The following is a 16,980-nucleotide window of genomic DNA, read 5'->3' on the forward strand; positions in this document are numbered from 1 at the left end:
GTCATCAGATCATCAATTCTTCAGCACCACAACACAAACACAATCAGTGGCAGCCAGCAGTCAAAGCAGATAAAATGGGTCATTCTTTTGGAAATGTAGGGCTTTTCCATGCCACATCTCTGACCACTTGCAGACCATTCCTCTCTCTCAGTCTCCCTATCTGATCTGTACATGGCAAATATCTTATTCAACATTGTTGGCTGTAGTGACAACAACGGAATATGTTTCATAATGACTCCAAACCCGTGTATTAATGTAAACAAATATTGCTTTATTTCACATTTACCAGTCAAACACAAACAGAATGACAGAGTGGCTCTTTAACAATGATCACACATCACTGAAGAACTTCACAGTATATCACCAACAACACTGACAACTATTCACTATTGAAAAAGGAGCGAGCAGCACTTAAAACGTCATGCAGTCGAGAACATATAGTTTATGCATTTCTAAATGAAAAAAAAGACAACAACACAGAGTCCTATGATTTTAGTACAAATGCTACAAAATACAAAGAAAACATTCAAGAAATATGGGTTGCGTCACTGAGCAATTAGGGTTCACATATTTGGGAAACCAATCAGGAGGTTTTCTCAGTGCTACTCATAAATACACAGCAAATAAATACATAATCAATTGCGTAAATGCAAGGTTGCATTGCTAAGGGATAGAAGACGATAGCCCCGTTTCTGTATGAAGCCTCTTACACGAATCACTTATCTGCTCTAGAGCCAGAATCATCTAAATAGTCATTCTGCAAAATTGATTGATTGATTGATTGAACAAGAAGCTGCAAATATGTGGCATAACAGAATTGTAAACTTTGAACATATGAAGAGCTGAAGGTCCAAAAAATATCTCTTAATGGTGACCATTTGTACCCAAAAACTTAAATAGCCATTAAGACACAACTGAAAACGTCACTAAAGAAAAAGGGAACCAATATCAGTGAATGTGAGATACATAATTGTCAGAAGAAAATAGGCAAATTCTGTGCTCTGTGCATTTCCACACTGGAACCATACAGCAATAGCCTTTTCTTTTATTTGTGTTAAAAGAAAAGGAATGTCAATCTCTGTTTGCTTTTTTTTATTTGGTAGAAACTATTACTACTATAATTAACTTAAAGTGAAGATAAATGAGAAAAGTTATATAATCAGATGGATCCAGTGGGATAGAGGTATTATTTAAATTTAAAGACTTAAAACCTGAAACACATTTCAGGTATTTCAGCTTGTCCTAAAAAAAAACCCTAATAACTTCAAAGTGACAAGTGCAAACAAGGTGTCTGTAAAAGGTTGAATATTAAAATCTGCTACGTTAAAAACATTATAGAACTATACAAAAAAAAACTTGAGCACCATCCAGTTACATGGAGTTGGAATGTAGAAACTCCACCCTAAAAATATATTACTTTGAAAACGGAGATATAGTTTTAGAGAATACAGTGGAGTCAATCCAAACGGCTTTTATTTCTCTACATTTTGAGCCGTTTTGAGATAAACCTGCTGGAAAGTAATTTCAGTATAAAATGTCGACTTGTGTGATGCGCCTTAGCTGGTCCTAAACAGTCCTTTAAAAAAAAGGTGAAAAACAAAAACAGTTAGTTTTTAGTTAAAGTATTGCCAAGTGCAATAAAACGCTACATGTTCTGTGCTCTGCCACAATAGTGCTCAACAGAAACCACTGCATTATGAACAAAATTAACTCATTCAAGACAAGATACTTTTATTATTTCTGTTAATTTGTGCAATATAAACAAAAAATATTCTGTCTTATTATTTTGAGATCTGACCTGTCAGATTTTAAATGTAAGTATAAACCTTAGAATGAAGCTCAGTCTGTATTGCTGGTAGAACTTTATCCAAACAGGTTGGACAGTGGTCTGGCTCTCAGAGGACTCCTGGGCAGCTCTTCTCCTCTTCCTACCTCCCCGGTGTCCCTGAAGGAGGCACTGTGGATGATCTGGGCTCGGTGGCGCCCACGATGCAGCCGGGCATTCAGCCGGCTCAGGGATGACTTCCTCTGCAAGCCCCCCTTGGTCTTCTCTGACTCCTCCGACGTCTCTGGCGGTGAGGTCAGCAGTCGCAGTGATTTCAGGTTGCCCTGGAGGACTTTGGGCAACCTCCAGCCTCGCGTTCTGCTGCTGCCACCATTGGCGTTTTCGGTATCTGACTCCGGTCCAGGTGAGGTTACCAACCCCTCCCTTTCTAGGTCAGCAGCCAGCAGAGGGGAGAGGTACTGGATGGCTCGCCTCCCGCTGTAATCCCGAGCTTCAGGGTTTGCTTCATAGTCGGATATCAGCACACGAACCACCTGCCAGTAAAACATCTTCATTAGTCCTTGTAAAAGTATTCCAACCACTTGCCATTTTTTCAAACATTTTCACATCAGAATCCTAAAATTTCAGTGCATGTCAAAGGGATAGACCAACACATATAACTGAACTAGGGAAAAATAGATGCATGTCTTTTTTTTCTTTCCACAAATTAAAAATGATAAATAATGCCATGTATTTGTATTCAGTCAACTTCAATGAAGTCTGGTAACTCCAGAATTCACCCATCTTAGTAAATTGAGTCCACTTCTTTATAACTAATGCTAGAGAAAATTGGTCTCATGAAGACCAAAGAACACATTTGACAGATCAGCCGGAGTTGAGTTCAAAGCAAAGTCATGGTAAAAACAACACCCTCCTGTTGTCCTCGGGTCAAAATGACCAATATTTGTATGTGTTTTCCCTATACACAGAAAATGAGGACAACAGGAGGGTTAAACAACATTTGGACAGTCTTCAAATCCATCATTCAAAATTGTAAAGAGTACAGCCCCAAATGCAGCTTTACCAAGATATGATTGTCCAGCTAGGCCAGGCAAGAAGAAGATTAATCAGAAAATGGCCAAGAGTCACATGGTAACTCTACAGGAAAGATTCGTAGTATCTTAGAGGTGGCAAGAAGAAACCCATTGCTGAAAGAAAGCCATTACAAGTGCTGTTTGGACTTACAAGCCAAGGCACTAATTCTAACTGAGCAGATAGCAGTTGGTAATTATGTGCAGCTGCACTTAGCTACACTAAGGCAGTGCAACACATGATACCCCTCTCCCTGCTACCCACCTGTGTGTGTCCATGCATGGCAGCCAGGTGTAGCGGCGTGTAGCCAGCACTTGATCTTGCGTTCACATTTACAGGGATAGTGTTCTCCTTGGCAAAGTCCAGCAGCTGGGAGAGCAGCTCAGCCTTGCCGTGCTTCGCGGCCCAGTGGAGGCAGGTGAAGCCGGTCACAAAATCTCTTTTGGCAACCAGACTCGGTTCGACAGCCAACAGGGGTTGCAAGCTCTCCCACAGGCCATCTGAAGCGCAGAGCATCCATTCGTGCTCAAGGGGGTCCAGGGTGAGAGAAGAGCTGTCCTCGTCTGTGGCCGAGGAGAGGACAGACGATGAGTCGCCGTCGCTCCGCACAGAGTCTCGGATGCGTGAGCCACGGTTGATCAGAGACCTCCGAACCTGCCACGTACGGGAAGTTCTCTTTAGACGCTTTCATTTCAGACATACAAATACAGTGAATGCAACACCAGTAAAACGTTAACAATATTTCTGCATGTCTCACATGAGGTGAACTACTCATCATCAGCTCTATGAAGTTCCTGCGGCTTCCTTTCGGTGTTTGTATTTCCCCCACAGACTCCAGCCCCTCCAGTGCGCTGTCTTCAGACAGGCAGCTGATCAGCATGGCTCGCTGGGATCCTTTAGACACCCGACGTGTCCCTCTTGCCACATGGTTGTGGGAGCCAGCAGCATGGGCCTGGTCTAGGTCGTGTGTCCCGATAGCTGGCGCAGACTCTCGCCTCCTCCTGTCCCTCAGCCTCACCTCTCCTCCTCCAGCAGTGGTAGGAGTACCTGATTCGGTGCTACCTTGGGCCTGTGCTGCAGGTTGCTCATTGCCATTTGACTGATGGTCATTGTCCAGACAGGTTGAGGTTGATGCTTCTGTAGGATAATCACAATGTGTTATTAAGCTGAGAAAAAAACAATGGCTTGCACACTTTTTTTGTGTGCATTTTGTCACATTACAACCACAACCTCATGCACTTAATTGTGAACTTGTTATTGTAAGTTTACATCTGTACTATATTCTGTTTTGGATGATGTACCGCTGAAAAAAGGAATGCTATATAAAATGAAAGATATATTTGACAGCCTTGAGCATCCTCTTTATGATACAGCAAAGCAACGACAGTGTCTGCAGTCAGAAGCTTCTTCTGTATCGTTGTAGCACAGACTACTACAGGAGATTCTTTAATGTACAAAGTCATCAACAATACTTAATCTCCCTCGGATTAATAATGTATTTTAAATATAACAGAAGAAATTCAAAGCATTTATACTTATCTTCGCTGGACTTTACAAATTAAGTTTAAATATTCAACAATCCAAATGGATTTGTTTGTACTATGTTTTTAGGGACGTCAAGGAAAATTCACACAACACTTTTAAGAATTTTATTTGTGAAACCATAACCTTCCAATTTATATTGTTTGCCCCACATTGTAATGCTCCATCACATTAGATCCCAATGAGAGACGTTTTAGTTTATGGTCATAAATGTAAAAAAGGTACAGTAGTGATATTGCTTTTTCAGCTCATTGAGAATAAATTTAATGAGATTCTTATTCTTTGAATGATTCCTTTAATTTCTTTGCAAGGTTTTTATTGATCGAGAAAATATTAATTCATTTTAAATATTCAACAAATGCTTTACATTTTCCTGAGCTTAGAACAATAATAACTCTAAGTTAAATAAGCAATCACCCAGGCATTTAGAGGTCATGTACAACAAAAATAAATAAATAATAGGCGCATTTAAATAATGTCGCGTCCCCCTCACCTGCTGGTTCTCCGTCCTCATCAGGGTTGCAGTTCACTTGTTTGTTGTCCAGCGTCTCCAGGATGTTCCCGTTGCACTCCGCATCAACGTGGCCGTCTGCGTCCTTACGCATCACCGACTCCTCGCAGCCATCGCCATTTAAGCACACAAATTTCACCCCGTTTTCCACTTCCACGAAAGCCACGCTGTCAACAATGCCGCTCAGCAACTCCCATCCCGCCCCTTCTTTCTGCTGGTCATTACAGCCACAAGGAGCCGTGAAATGATCGATCAGCTCCATCTGTCGGACCCTCCCTCCTTTCTCCAACAGGAACTCGTGCACGGCTTGCATCGTGCACTGCTGGGACGCCATCGTCCTCATGAACGTCTCCGAGTGACCGCAGTTACAAATGGATTAGCGGCATAACAGATTTTCCAAATACACCCATGGTCTTTCTAATTTTGTCGATTCAGCCACAGCGGATGACAGCATCTCCTCCTCCTTCTCATTTCAATTGATAGGACCTGTATGCCAAACTCTGGTCAATAGAGGGCGCGCTTGGACATACATGGAGAACGCTGCGTTTGCGTGCTCAGGCTTCCAGCAAATAGGAAAGTTCTGTCTGCTGTTGCATTTTTTTTTTATTTTTTATATATAAATGCAAAGAAGGGCAGACGGTACATTAGCTTCCTTGCCGAGTAGAAAGAACACCGAACTACGTTCAACTAATTTTGATTAATAATTTTTTGCATACAAAAATAACAAGAAAACATGACAAAAACAAAAAGAAGAGATCAAATTAACAATTTTAACAGGATCAAAGGCCAAAGAGAAAAGTTGAAAAATGGTCAGTTGAAAATTTATTTAAACGCACCTTCAGTCCGAAAATTTACCAAACAGCATGATTGCGCCATTATTATTTTACTATTTTGTTTTAAAACACACACACACACACACACACACACACACACACACACACACACACACACACATTTCGTGAGGTGGGTGTTAAATCTGTTTTCTTGCTTGTTTGTTGTTTTCTTTTTTAAATTCTTTGCTTTTTTATATCAACAATAATATCTATTAAAAAGTTATTTTTGCTATTGTTATTGTCATTGTTCAGCTAACTGTTTTTATATAGACTATTATATATTATTTTCTCAACATCGCACAGGAACAGGGAGCGCCTGGGAAAATTAAGCTGGGCTGTACCACTTTACAAGAAGGGGTGCATGAGTTTGATTTCATAAAGTAATTTCACATTTCTGGCGCATAATTATATTTAGATCTAATTTAAATATCATCTTAAAGTAGATTATAGCAATGAATTGGAAATATTTCAGCAAAGCTGTATTTTATGAAACAACTGTACACACAACAAAACATAATCAAATCCCCTCATTGTTTTGATTGGTCTCGTCTGTCTAGTTGTCGAGTGTAGTCGGTCCTGGAAAAGAATCTGAGGGGTTGAAAAGTTGCTTTGTTTTAGTTTTGTTGAAATAATTGTGAGTTTGCTCAGGCTGTTTAAGTTCTGCTAAAATTATGGCTTCCTCGGACGTAGCTCGACAGCTGGTGAGCATTCATTTACTTTGCGTTTTAAAGATTGTTCTTGACAGTTGAGCAGGGAGTGTCCTGCGGCTATCATTAAGTTAGCTAAAGCTAACATTACAACGTTCCTGAAGTTTTTGAAAGTTCAATGTGATATTGGCCAGTGTAGTTATACTACATTTAAACATATATAGTGTTCATTGAACTATTTATTTATTTTTATTTATTTTATAACAAAGTTGTTGTCGCTTTTTCCTTTTTTTAACAAGGAAAGAGCTAGCTAGTTAGCATAACACTGAATTGTAAGCAAATGGCTAATACTGATGTTCCGAGATATTGACTAATATGCATTTAGTGCGAGGTATTACAGTTAATGATACAAAAATCAACTAAACTTTACATTTGCAAACTTTTTAAAAAGTTATCTTAGTCACCGTGTGTGTATAAGCAGTAGAACTGTGTAAAGGAAGAGTTGTGAATGACATTTGTCATGGAGGAGTCTCAGGCCAAAGACAACTGTTTAAGGAAACCAAAGTTTTCAAGCTGCCAACATTTTGAAATACATTTTATAAACATAAAAATAATATGGTGGATGTTCTCTTATGTTAAAAGGGGTCTTAAAAACTGCAACATACCTTAAATGTAATAAGGTATGCACAAACCTTAATATGACCATTTATGTTCCTGTGACCTGTAATTTATTTCATTTTAACTCTATATGCCTCAAATTAACTAATTTGACTTGAACAACTCAAAATTGTAATGTCTGTGACTTCAAAAATTATTCCACTCTTTACTTTTTTTACTTGATAACATTATCAGTTGATGGGTTGCTGTAGGTTATGTCACATTCAATAATGTTTTGACATCAAACTCTTAAACGCTTTGCTAACTTGCCAGTTTTTAGCGGAATGTATTGATTCTTGTGTTTTTTTTTATATTGTCTTTTGACATTTTGCTGCAAGCCAGAAATGAATTTTCTTTTCATTTACTTAAATGTCAGCGGCAACGCAGTTTGACTTTATGATAACTGTTTTGTTATGTCTTAGAGACATCCATATTAAATATTGATCATCTGATGTAGATTAGATGTTGTACTTGCCTTTTTTGTCTTTTAGTTTTCATATTGTACATTACTAATGGATTTGACAATTATTTAGCTACAAATGACCTTTTTTATATGTCAAGTTTTTATCTTTGGCATTTGTCACAGATGCAAGAGCAGATATGGACTCAAATTGTGACTTTGCAGCAGGCGGCAATTACCAGACTATATGTGTAAATATAATTTTTGAGATGACATAGTTGTATGAGCTTTTTATTGATCTTTTGCTGTGTAATTTTTTTCTTCAGGATAAAGGAGCCCGGCCCTTGTCCCTAGCTGGCCATGTCGGCTTTGACAGTCTCCCAGATCAGCTTGTCAACAAGTCCATCAGTCAGGGCTTCTGCTTCAATATTCTCTGCATCGGTACTTTATCATATTTATCTACTTTAGTCATACATTTACCAGTAATTGTTTAATTTCCAGGGCTGCACAGTGGCGCAGTTGGTAGAGCTGTTGCCTTGCAGCAAGAAGGTTCTGGGTTCGATTCCCGGCCCCGGTCTTTCTGCATGGAGTTTGCATGTTCTCCCTGTGCATGCGTGGGTTTTCTCCGGGTACTCCGGTTTCCTCCCACGGCCCAAAAAAAACATGACTGTCAGGTTAATTGGTCTGTCTAAATTGCCCCTAGGTGTGAGTGTGTGTGTGCATGGTTGTGTGTCCTGTGTGTCTCTGTGTTGCCCTGCGACAGACTGGCGACCTGTCCAGGGTGACCCCGCCTCTCGCCCGAAACGTTAGCTGGAGATGGGCACCAGCAACCCTCCCGACCCCACTAAGGGACAAGGGTGCAAGAAAATGGATGGATGGATGTTTAATTTTCTAATTTAATGATATAAATTGTTGAGAATACATATCATAGTAAAAAAAACAACAATCATCAATTTTAAAAAGTGAAAAATCTTTTTTTTTTTTCTCCAGGTGAGACTGGTATCGGCAAGTCGACACTGATGGACACACTGTTTAACACCAACTTTGAGAACTTTGAGTCGTCCCACTTTGAACCTCAGGTGAAGCTGCGGGCTCAGACCTACGACCTCCAGGAGAGCAACGTCAGGCTCCGTCTCACTGTGGTCAACACCGTCGGCTTTGGGGACCAAATGAACAAACAAGAAAGGTCTGACTAAGAACTGTTTGTAGGTCTCAACTAAGATGTTTGTCACTCAAGGATTATAACTTCACTTAAATGTAATAACAGTAGGATTGAGCTTGTGTATGCAGACTGTCACTGATGTTTGTTGTTTTGTCCTGCAGCTATCAGCCGGTGGTGGATTACATTGATAAACAATTTGAGACTTACCTTCAGGAGGAGCTGAAAATCAAGCGCTCTTTGCACAACTACCATGACTCACGAGTGCATGCCTGCCTGTACTTCATCTCCCCCTCTGGTCATTCGCTCAAATCCCTGGATCTCGTTACAATGAAGAAGCTGGACAGCAAGGTAGGACATAAAGTACAGAAATTGGCTTTAGGGAAAGCTTAATCTTGAGGTTATTTCTGTTAAAGTACAAACCTTACAGTAATTAAGATTGGACATTTCTTTCATTCACCACAGGCAGTAGCTTGGATATGAATTATTGGAAATTAGGCGTTAGAAAGGTTTAAATCTAGAGGAGTCTAGCAGGAGATGTAGTATTATGTTTTTTTATTTCATCCAACTCAAAGCCAAAATGAGAAAATAAGTGTTGCAAAGGAAAGGAGCAACATTTAGAGATACTATCTTTATACTATATTAAATTGGCATCAAAAAAGAATCAAGAACTAAGTTGATCAGCTGGAATTAGTAAATAGAACACAAATTAGGGAATTTAATCAAAAAGGAAAACAAGAGAAAAGAAGACACCCATTATCTAGGAGTGTTGATGGCACACAGAAGTCATGTTTGTTTTGTGTACTTTGGTTTCAGTCACGGTTCGGTACATTCTCCGTTTGCTTCAGTCAAGAGAAGATAATAAAAAGTGATCTGTATAGAACTGACTTGAGATTTACTTTTAAATGAACAAATACAAAAAAAAAACAACACCGTTGTGTTCTGTAGCTAACAAACTGTAAGAAGAGAGTTTGATGCACAGAAAAGCTTAGCCAGTATCCATCCATCCATCCATTTTCTTTCACCCTTGTCCCTCAGTGGGGTCGGGAGGGCTGCTGGTGCCCATCTCCAGCTAACGTTCCGGGCGAGAGGCGGGGTTCACCCTGGACAGGTCGCCAGTCTGTCGCAGGGCAACACAGAGGACACACAACCATACACACACACACTCACACCTAGGGGCAATTTAGAGAGGCCAATTAACCTAACAGTCATGTTTTTGGACTGTGGGAGGAAACCGGAGTACCCGGAGAAAACCCACGCATGCACAGGGAGAACATGCAAACTCCATGCAGAAAGACCGGGGACGGGAATCGAACCCAGAGCCTTCGTGCTGCAAGGCAACAGCTCTACCAACTGCGCCACTGTGCAGCCCCTGCTTAGCCAGTATCTCCAAACAAAATCGATGAAAACAACCAAATTTTATGCGTCTAACATTTTGGACTTTAAATTTTGAATTTTGACAAATAAAATCCAGAAATAAGGTTTAATATCTCATTATCTCATTATATGTCATTATCAGAAAGTCTAAAAATGTAGAACTTTGAAAGTAAATGTATGTAGAAATCTGAAATGTTTTCCAGGAAGTGTTTAGTGCCTAATCTGTGGTCACTCCTGTAAAACCACATCTCAGGCTACAGAGATGGAATGAAGTATTTTTTATCTCCTGTTGCCTAGGGTCTGTTTTTCCAGCAGATTAAATTACACAAACATGTTGCGGTGATTGAAGGCGACCATTAACCAGTGATTGTTTAGCCAGGGGGGCCATAATGAACGCCATCTGAAAAGATGAGAGCATCATATCACCTGTCATTCAGTAATTCATAGTTTCGGCTTCAGAACACTAAGAGCAGGAGGGATAATTAATATTGAAGCTACAGGCGAATGCAGCCTTGTGTTTGTTTTTTTGTTTGTTTTTTTTTTATCCTCTAGTGTTAGTAATAATAGGACAGACAGTTGGTTTTGCTTTAGCAGAAAGTGAGATAGAAATGCATTGATAAACATGAATTAGTTAAACTGTCAGTGAAATAATCTATTTAACTACACGTTTTATATATTTAAAAAAAAAAAGATGATTAGGAGTAATAAAATTCAAAACTCTGGAGGAAAGTAATAAATGAAAAGGCTTTAAATGAAAGCTGAAACAGTTGTTGAACTTGATTTAAGTAAATCCATCTGGAGCCCTGTATTTGTTTTAATCAGTGAGCAGTTTAACAGCAAATTTTCTGGCGAACAAATATTTCCGTCCGTCCGTCCATCCATTTTCTTTCACCCTTGTCCCTCAGTGGGGTCGGGAGGGCTGCTGGTGCCTATCTCCAGCTAACGTTCCGGGCGAGAGGCGGGGTCACCCTGGACAGGTCGCCAGTCTGTCGAATATTTTCTGTAGATAAATAAACCTAAACCTTTTTTTATAAAGATTTAAATTGTAATATAATGCTTCCTGAGGACTTGTGTTGCACCAATGTGCCTCAGAGAAAAGAGGAAATGGTTTCAGAAGAAACTATGCTGTGGTGGTTTTATTGTGTGAATGTTGGGAGAGCTTCACTATCAGCCTTTCTATCCCTCCCCATCCCTCTTTAAGTGGTCAGAAACTTTCCCATGCTCTCGCTCACTCCCCCCCCCTCTCTCCATCTGTGTGTGTGTGTGTGTGTGTGTGTGTGTGTGTGTGTGTGTGTGTGTGTGTGTGTGTGTAGCTACGTCTGTGAGTTTTTGTGTGGTTTCGTTGCTCCGGAGTTGCAGTAACTCTGGATTTGCGTGTGAAAGGAATAGAAAGAGCGAGGGGGAATGCTGGAACCACGTCACGCACACACACTCGAGTTGTCCTTTTGTGTCACTGTACGGATACACACAGAGCCAATTGTTGAGTCTGCTGCAGTGACAGTCAGTCAGTCACTCAGACAGCTGTTGGAACAGATCTAGCATCGTTTTGTTTTCTCTGGGAGCAGTGTGTGTGTTCTGTGTGTGTGTGTGTGTGTGTGTGTGTGTGTGTGTGTGTACGGCTGTGTGGTCTGACCCAGAAGCTCGCCCAGTGGCAGAAACCCATTCCAAGCCCCTCTATGGGACGGTGAGATGACAGAGAGGAATGTGGGGTGATTGAGCGGGTGGACCTGAAATAACATGTAAAACATGGTTTATATTACACACATCTTAAAACAGATTCAGAAAGAAACATGAATTCTTTTTTTTTTAGGTTTTGTTTAAACTCGAGCCATGAATAAGGTAGTTTGTTTGCATGTAGTTAAAGTGGTTTACTTATAAGTTGGATATTAACTCATTACTCATCGCATTGAGATGAGAACATTTAGAACATACTGTGACATTTTTTTCCTTTTATTTATCTATGCCAGGGTTCTGCAGCCTTTTGTAAATGAAAGACAATTTGCCTTCAGTCCAGCTAAATAAGGTGTGTTTAGGGATGCAAACGTCACACAACCACTTGAAATAAGAACAGTTTATAATTTTTGATAAATATCTACTACAGAAAATTTGTTCTTGCATTTAAATAACCATCATTTATGTCTGTCTTTAGATTTTAAAACAAATTAAAAAAAAATACCAACATCTTTTCAATGACATGGGTGAATATTTGTAGAAAATCCTGTACAAAATATTTTTTTTCCTCTATGGTTTATATATTAGAACCAGTAATATCCAAGAGAATATTACTGGTACATTTAGAATCATTCTTTTGTGGATATTTATTGCAATTAGTCTATTGCAATAGAGTAAACTGCTAATGAATTGCTTACCTGCATTTGTTATTAAATCTTCATTTAAATACATTAGCAGGCTCTTTATCACATCTTGCCACTGCAGATGGTCCAAAGAGCCACTTGTGACTCCTGATGCAGTGGGACAGATGAATTTTTCTGAGTTGGGTTTACTTATGACTCCAACAGAGTTTCTATGTAGACAAAACAGAATAAAACTAAATCTGATTTTTTTTTTTTTTTTTTTACAGACCTTTTTTTCTCTTCAGTTTTCTTAAGAACAAAAATCTAATACTCCTCAATAAATTCAGTGGTTTTAACATTATTTAAATGCTATCATTTAACTTTGATTTACTCTGGCTCCCTGATTTTAACCCATAACTGATCAGCATGTTGGACTCTGCTGTGACGTGTTGCTTTGATTCCGATTTCTGTGACGTTTTTTGACTGTCTGGAATGACTTGTTCAGAAATTGTAAATATTGCAAAACATAAAGAAAGTAAGAATATTTTTTGTCGATGTTGTTGCGCTAATCCACAATGGCTCCCTCTCTTGCTTTAGGTGAACATAATTCCAGTCATTGCCAAGGCGGACACTATCAGTAAGAGCGAGCTGCACAAGTTCAAGATCAAAATCATGAGCGAACTGGTCAGCAACGGAGTTCAGATCTACCAGTTCCCGCTTGACGATGAGACCGTGGCAAAGGTCAACACCACTATGAACGTAAGTCAGTACATTTGTGAGTAATTTACCTGGACCCAAATGTTCTTATGCAAGTGTTTTGCAGGTTGCGTTAATTTATTAAGGCACAAGTTTGTTCAGTTTGTTGTTTTCGAATAATTCATTGAATGTATTGCGTTCTTTCAGGGCCATCTCCCATTTGCTGTCGTGGGCAGCACAGAGGAAGTGTGTGTTGGCAATAAGATGGTGAAAGCTCGCCAGTATCCATGGGGCGTTGTTCAAGGTAGAATCAGTGTGGATTTGTATTTCAGCCACAACGACACAAGACTGTGTCATTCCACCCGCGTTCTGTTCTAATCCGGCTCAAACGAAAGTAATTTCATTTTTCTCCTAGTGGAAAACGAGCACCATTGTGACTTTGTGAAACTGAGGGAGATGCTCATTTGTGTAAACATGGAAGACTTGAGGGAGCAAACCCACACACGCCATTATGAGCTTTACCGGCGCTGCAAATTAGAGGAGATGGGATTTAAGGACACGGACCCGGAGTGCAAACCTGTCAGGTGAGCGGCCCACACGCTCCAGAACGCCTCCACCTGCTTGCAGCGGCCGGCTCGTCGATTGAGCCTAAAGTCCAAACACATTTTGTTTTTCACAGTTTACAGCAGACGTATGAGGTCAAGCGTCAGGAGTTCCTGGCTGAGCTGCAGAAGAGGGAGGACGAGATGAGGCAAGTTTTTGTGCAGAGGGTGAAGGAGAAGGAAGCGGAGCTGAAGGAGGCTGAGAGGCAGGTATGTAAAAATACGGTACCTGGCAAAATGTCTTTAATGTTTCGTGACTGCCCATTCATATAATTCCATCTATCTGTTATTTACCTTTTGAGTTTAAGTTGTAACCAAATATTTTGTCATCAATATTACATAAATGTGGGGCTTTTAATGACCCGTTTAGACTGTTTTTGCAGAATCAAATGATTTTTCAATAGGCAACTTTGATAAATAATAGGAAAACATTAGGTCCATAGGCTTAACTTTAATACAGTTTGTCCAGCATGTATATGTATACATACACTCCATTTTGTATTTGTATGAATGTCAAACAAAACAGATTGAGCTGTTTGGAGGAGTCAAGAAGAAAATATGTTACTGTCCAGTACGGAAGTGGTAGCATCATTCTGTTGGGTGTTTTTGCTGCAAGTGATACTGATTCATCGAACAGAGTGGGTGGAGTAAAGAAGGAGGATTACCTTTACTTTGTATAACTTCAGCACAGCTTAAATGCTAAATGGTTGAATCATGGACACAAGTAGTTTCTTCAGAACCGAGTTGTGAAATGAAATGATAAAGAAAGCTGACATGAAGTATGTTGGTCAGCCTGTTTGCAACTCTGTCAAAAATGTCTGGGTTACTTTTAAAAGCTGATTGTGTTTTAGGAAAACAACCAATTCAAAAGACTTGCACAATTTCTGATAATAATGTTTAAACAAAAATCATAACACAAGCCAAACAATGATGCTAGATTGTTTAGATTAAGAAAAAGTGTCATAAGCCGACCGGAAATGTGTTCCTGATGAATCGGCTTATAAAATTAAGCTTCTTTTTGCTTTTTCAATCAAGAACAAAAAAAAACAACAAAAAAACAATTTTACTTTTGTTCCATTTACATATTTCTAATGTTTCTAAAATGTGTATTCTGAAGTTTTTATTGCATTTTAGCTGCAGGGTCGTTTTGAGCAGCTGAAGAGTCGGCATGCGGAGGAGAAAGCAGCTCTCGAGGAGAAGAAGCGTCTTCTGGACAACGACCTGACTTCTTTCGGGAATAGAAAAACTGCGGCTGCGCTGCTTCAGCCCCCGGGCTTCACGGTCAACGGGAAGAAGGACAAGGACCGGAAGAAGTGGGTGAAACTCTTCTGCTTATGCTTTACGGCTCAGCATTCGTCGGCACTTATGGCGAATTTTGAGCTGTTTTTTTTTTTTATCTTAATCCATCTTTTTTATTCTGTCTTTCAGTTCTGGCTTCATGTGAAGACGTAAGGGGTCCGAAGTGCACATCATTATGACCAGTGTAACCAGTGGCCTTTTGTCCACATTCTTTTAAGCCAGTCCACGACACTAATGAGAAAAACACAGCACCCACAGCTGTACCATGTATTAGCTTGAGCTGCCAAAGTTTAAACACAGTTTCCAAAAACCTATGTACACTATCTTCTGAGGTATTTGTAATCTCTTTTAAGTTTCTTCTGGGGGGGTGGGGAGGGGTTGTTTGTATTGTTTTGTTTTTGTATTTATCCTCTTTTTTTTTTTTTTTTTGGCCAGGCTAAATAAAAACCATTTCAAATGCTGTTTACAAATCACTTAGACTGGTACAAAAATTCATTTTTGGTATTTTTTTTCTACTTAAGTTGCTTATTTTCCCTCTTTTGTCCCTTTGTGTCCTTTTCAGACTTTCTAGAGTTCTTCCCTTGTCAGTACGTTAACACTCCAGCTAACAGGTCATTTTTCTTTGTTTTTGATTTTTTTTTTTTTTTATATGTATGCAACAATTTTAATGTAAGCTGGAAACATCATACATGTCTTGCTGAATTAGATTTCCCCATAATCTTTGAAATATGTCTTTAAATAGTTTAAACTTCGATACCTTTTCTCAGATATTTTACTACATTCATCTTTAAAAATGAGGTCAAAGGGCATTCATTATGTTTGTTTGTTTTTTCCTTTGAGTTTTTTGTTTGTCCTCCTGTAGTTGTTTCCAAAGGGAAATGGTTGCTCCTGACTTTTCTCCATTTCTGTGCATTTAGAGATACTAAGATTTTCTGAAACTAGGATTGCTAAAGTTTATTTTTTGATTTGGAATATATTACAGGATCTATTTATGAACATATTTCTTTCACTCCCTTTTTTCACTGCCACAAACAGTGGATTTTTGCTGCAAATCATGAGTAAACTATGCATTATATTGTATCAATGTTAAGGGAGCAAACCTAATAGAAGGAATGCGCTTTTCCTTTTTATCCATATTTTCATTTTACGTTGTACTGTAAATCTAAAACGGAACACTGTGGTGCTGGTTTGACTCACTTTTACTGACACCTTTTCTGACAATTGTACTTACAAATATTAGTGCCTTAAGTGTATGAAACTTAGACGTACACTACCCACACACTGCCACAAACATCAGTTTACTACATTTGTTTTTACGGAGTAAACGGTATTATTTGGAATCTTTTTTGCTTTTTAAATAAATCCTTGTATTTTTGTCATGACGTATTGTGTTTGCCTATTTTTTTCCACCTTGGCAGACGTTTGGGTAAATCTATGCCAACTTTAATTGAGGGTATTAAAAGAAGTAATTTACAACAAAATATATTTGATGTGTGTAGAAATGATTAATGGATCCAACATTCTGGGATGGTATTGTATTTACATACAAGATGTTGAATTATTTACAATGTCTATAAAAAGTGTTCACCCCCTTCTGTGTTTTACCCTTTTTATTGTTTGTACAAAACAGGTATTAGGCTTTTTGACAAATAATTTGCCAAAAAAAGACCCTTGGATTTCAAATCGAAAACTAGTAATTAAAATAAAATAAAATATGTGATTGGACAAATAATCTATTGGGTGTAGGTCTATTCCGGTCTTGAAATCTTTAAAAACAGAAGAGATGATTAGTCCAGAATCCAAAAAGAAATCCATCAATCTGACACTTGACCACAATCCCAACTCAGATCCTAACTTCCATGTCATGTTTTCTTGACAGATGAAACCCAATAAAACCCAATAACGGCACTAAAAGGTCAATGTTTTATCCCAAATCTTACATAAATGTCAGGGGAAAAAAATACTGCAGACATACATAAAATGGAGTCTACAATTGTGTTGGTTTTTGAAATAAAAACAAGATTACTAATCAGTTATATGGTATTTATCCCTAAGGATAAAAAGCATCATTCTGATAGAAAATGAGTTATTTCAAAAGCTGACATG

At 38.9% G+C, this 16,980-nt stretch overlaps 2 protein-coding genes across 3 annotated transcripts; one reads left to right on the forward strand and one right to left on the reverse strand.

Moving 5' to 3' along the window:
• Positions 1–250: 250 nt before the first annotated feature.
• On the reverse strand, positions 251–5,459 carry sowahca (sosondowah ankyrin repeat domain family Ca). 2 transcript variants are annotated; one of them, XM_081604503.1, is made up of 5 exons: positions 4,893–5,459; positions 3,615–3,994; positions 3,122–3,511; positions 1,827–2,319; positions 251–1,576 (listed from the first exon to the last, which is right to left on the reverse strand). In XM_081604503.1, the coding sequence occupies exons 1-4, from the start codon at positions 5,251–5,253 to the stop codon at positions 1,864–1,866; spliced, it is 1,587 nt and encodes a 528-aa protein (XP_081460629.1). In that variant the 5' UTR covers positions 5,254–5,459; the 3' UTR covers positions 251–1,576; positions 1,827–1,863. The 2 variants fall into 2 exon arrangements, with proteins under 2 accessions (XP_081460629.1, XP_008401953.1); XM_008403731.3 differs by having other exon boundaries at positions 251–2,319; positions 4,893–5,458.
• An 815-nt stretch (positions 5,460–6,274) lies between these two features.
• Positions 6,275–16,256, forward strand: septin10 (septin 10). Its single transcript, XM_008403724.3, has 10 exons — positions 6,275–6,444; positions 7,774–7,888; positions 8,438–8,633; positions 8,771–8,957; positions 12,875–13,036; positions 13,181–13,277; positions 13,389–13,557; positions 13,653–13,785; positions 14,710–14,888; positions 15,004–16,256. The coding sequence occupies exons 1-10, from the start codon at positions 6,415–6,417 to the stop codon at positions 15,017–15,019; spliced, it is 1,284 nt and encodes a 427-aa protein (XP_008401946.1). The 5' UTR covers positions 6,275–6,414; the 3' UTR covers positions 15,020–16,256.
• The last annotated feature ends 724 nt before the right edge of the window (positions 16,257–16,980 follow it).

This window comes from Poecilia reticulata, chromosome 2 (genome assembly GCF_904066995.2).
Source record: "Poecilia reticulata chromosome 2, P_reticulata-male-v2, whole genome shotgun sequence".
In the NCBI taxonomy this organism is placed as follows: Eukaryota; Metazoa; Chordata; class Actinopteri; order Cyprinodontiformes; family Poeciliidae; genus Poecilia; species Poecilia reticulata.

Excerpts from the sequence above, each read along its gene's own strand:
- septin10 (XM_008403724.3), top strand. The coding sequence starts at position 6,415 with ATGGCTTCCTCGGACGTAGCTCGACAGCTG. Across the intron at positions 8,634-8,770 it reads CAAATGAACAAACAAGAAAG|CTATCAGCCGGTGGTGGATT; the intron begins GTCTGACTAAGA and ends TTTGTCCTGCAG. Across the intron at positions 13,037-13,180 it reads AGGTCAACACCACTATGAAC|GGCCATCTCCCATTTGCTGT; the intron begins GTAAGTCAGTAC and ends GCGTTCTTTCAG.
- sowahca (XM_081604503.1), bottom strand. The coding sequence starts at position 5,253 with ATGAGGACGATGGCGTCCCAGCAGTGCACGATGCAAGCCGTGCACGAG. Across the intron at positions 3,512-3,614 it reads TGATGAGTAGTTCACCTCAT|GTTCGGAGGTCTCTGATCAA; the intron begins GTGAGACATGCA and ends CGTACGTGGCAG. Across the intron at positions 2,320-3,121 it reads CCATGCATGGACACACACAG|GTGGTTCGTGTGCTGATATC; the intron begins GTGGGTAGCAGG and ends TTTTACTGGCAG.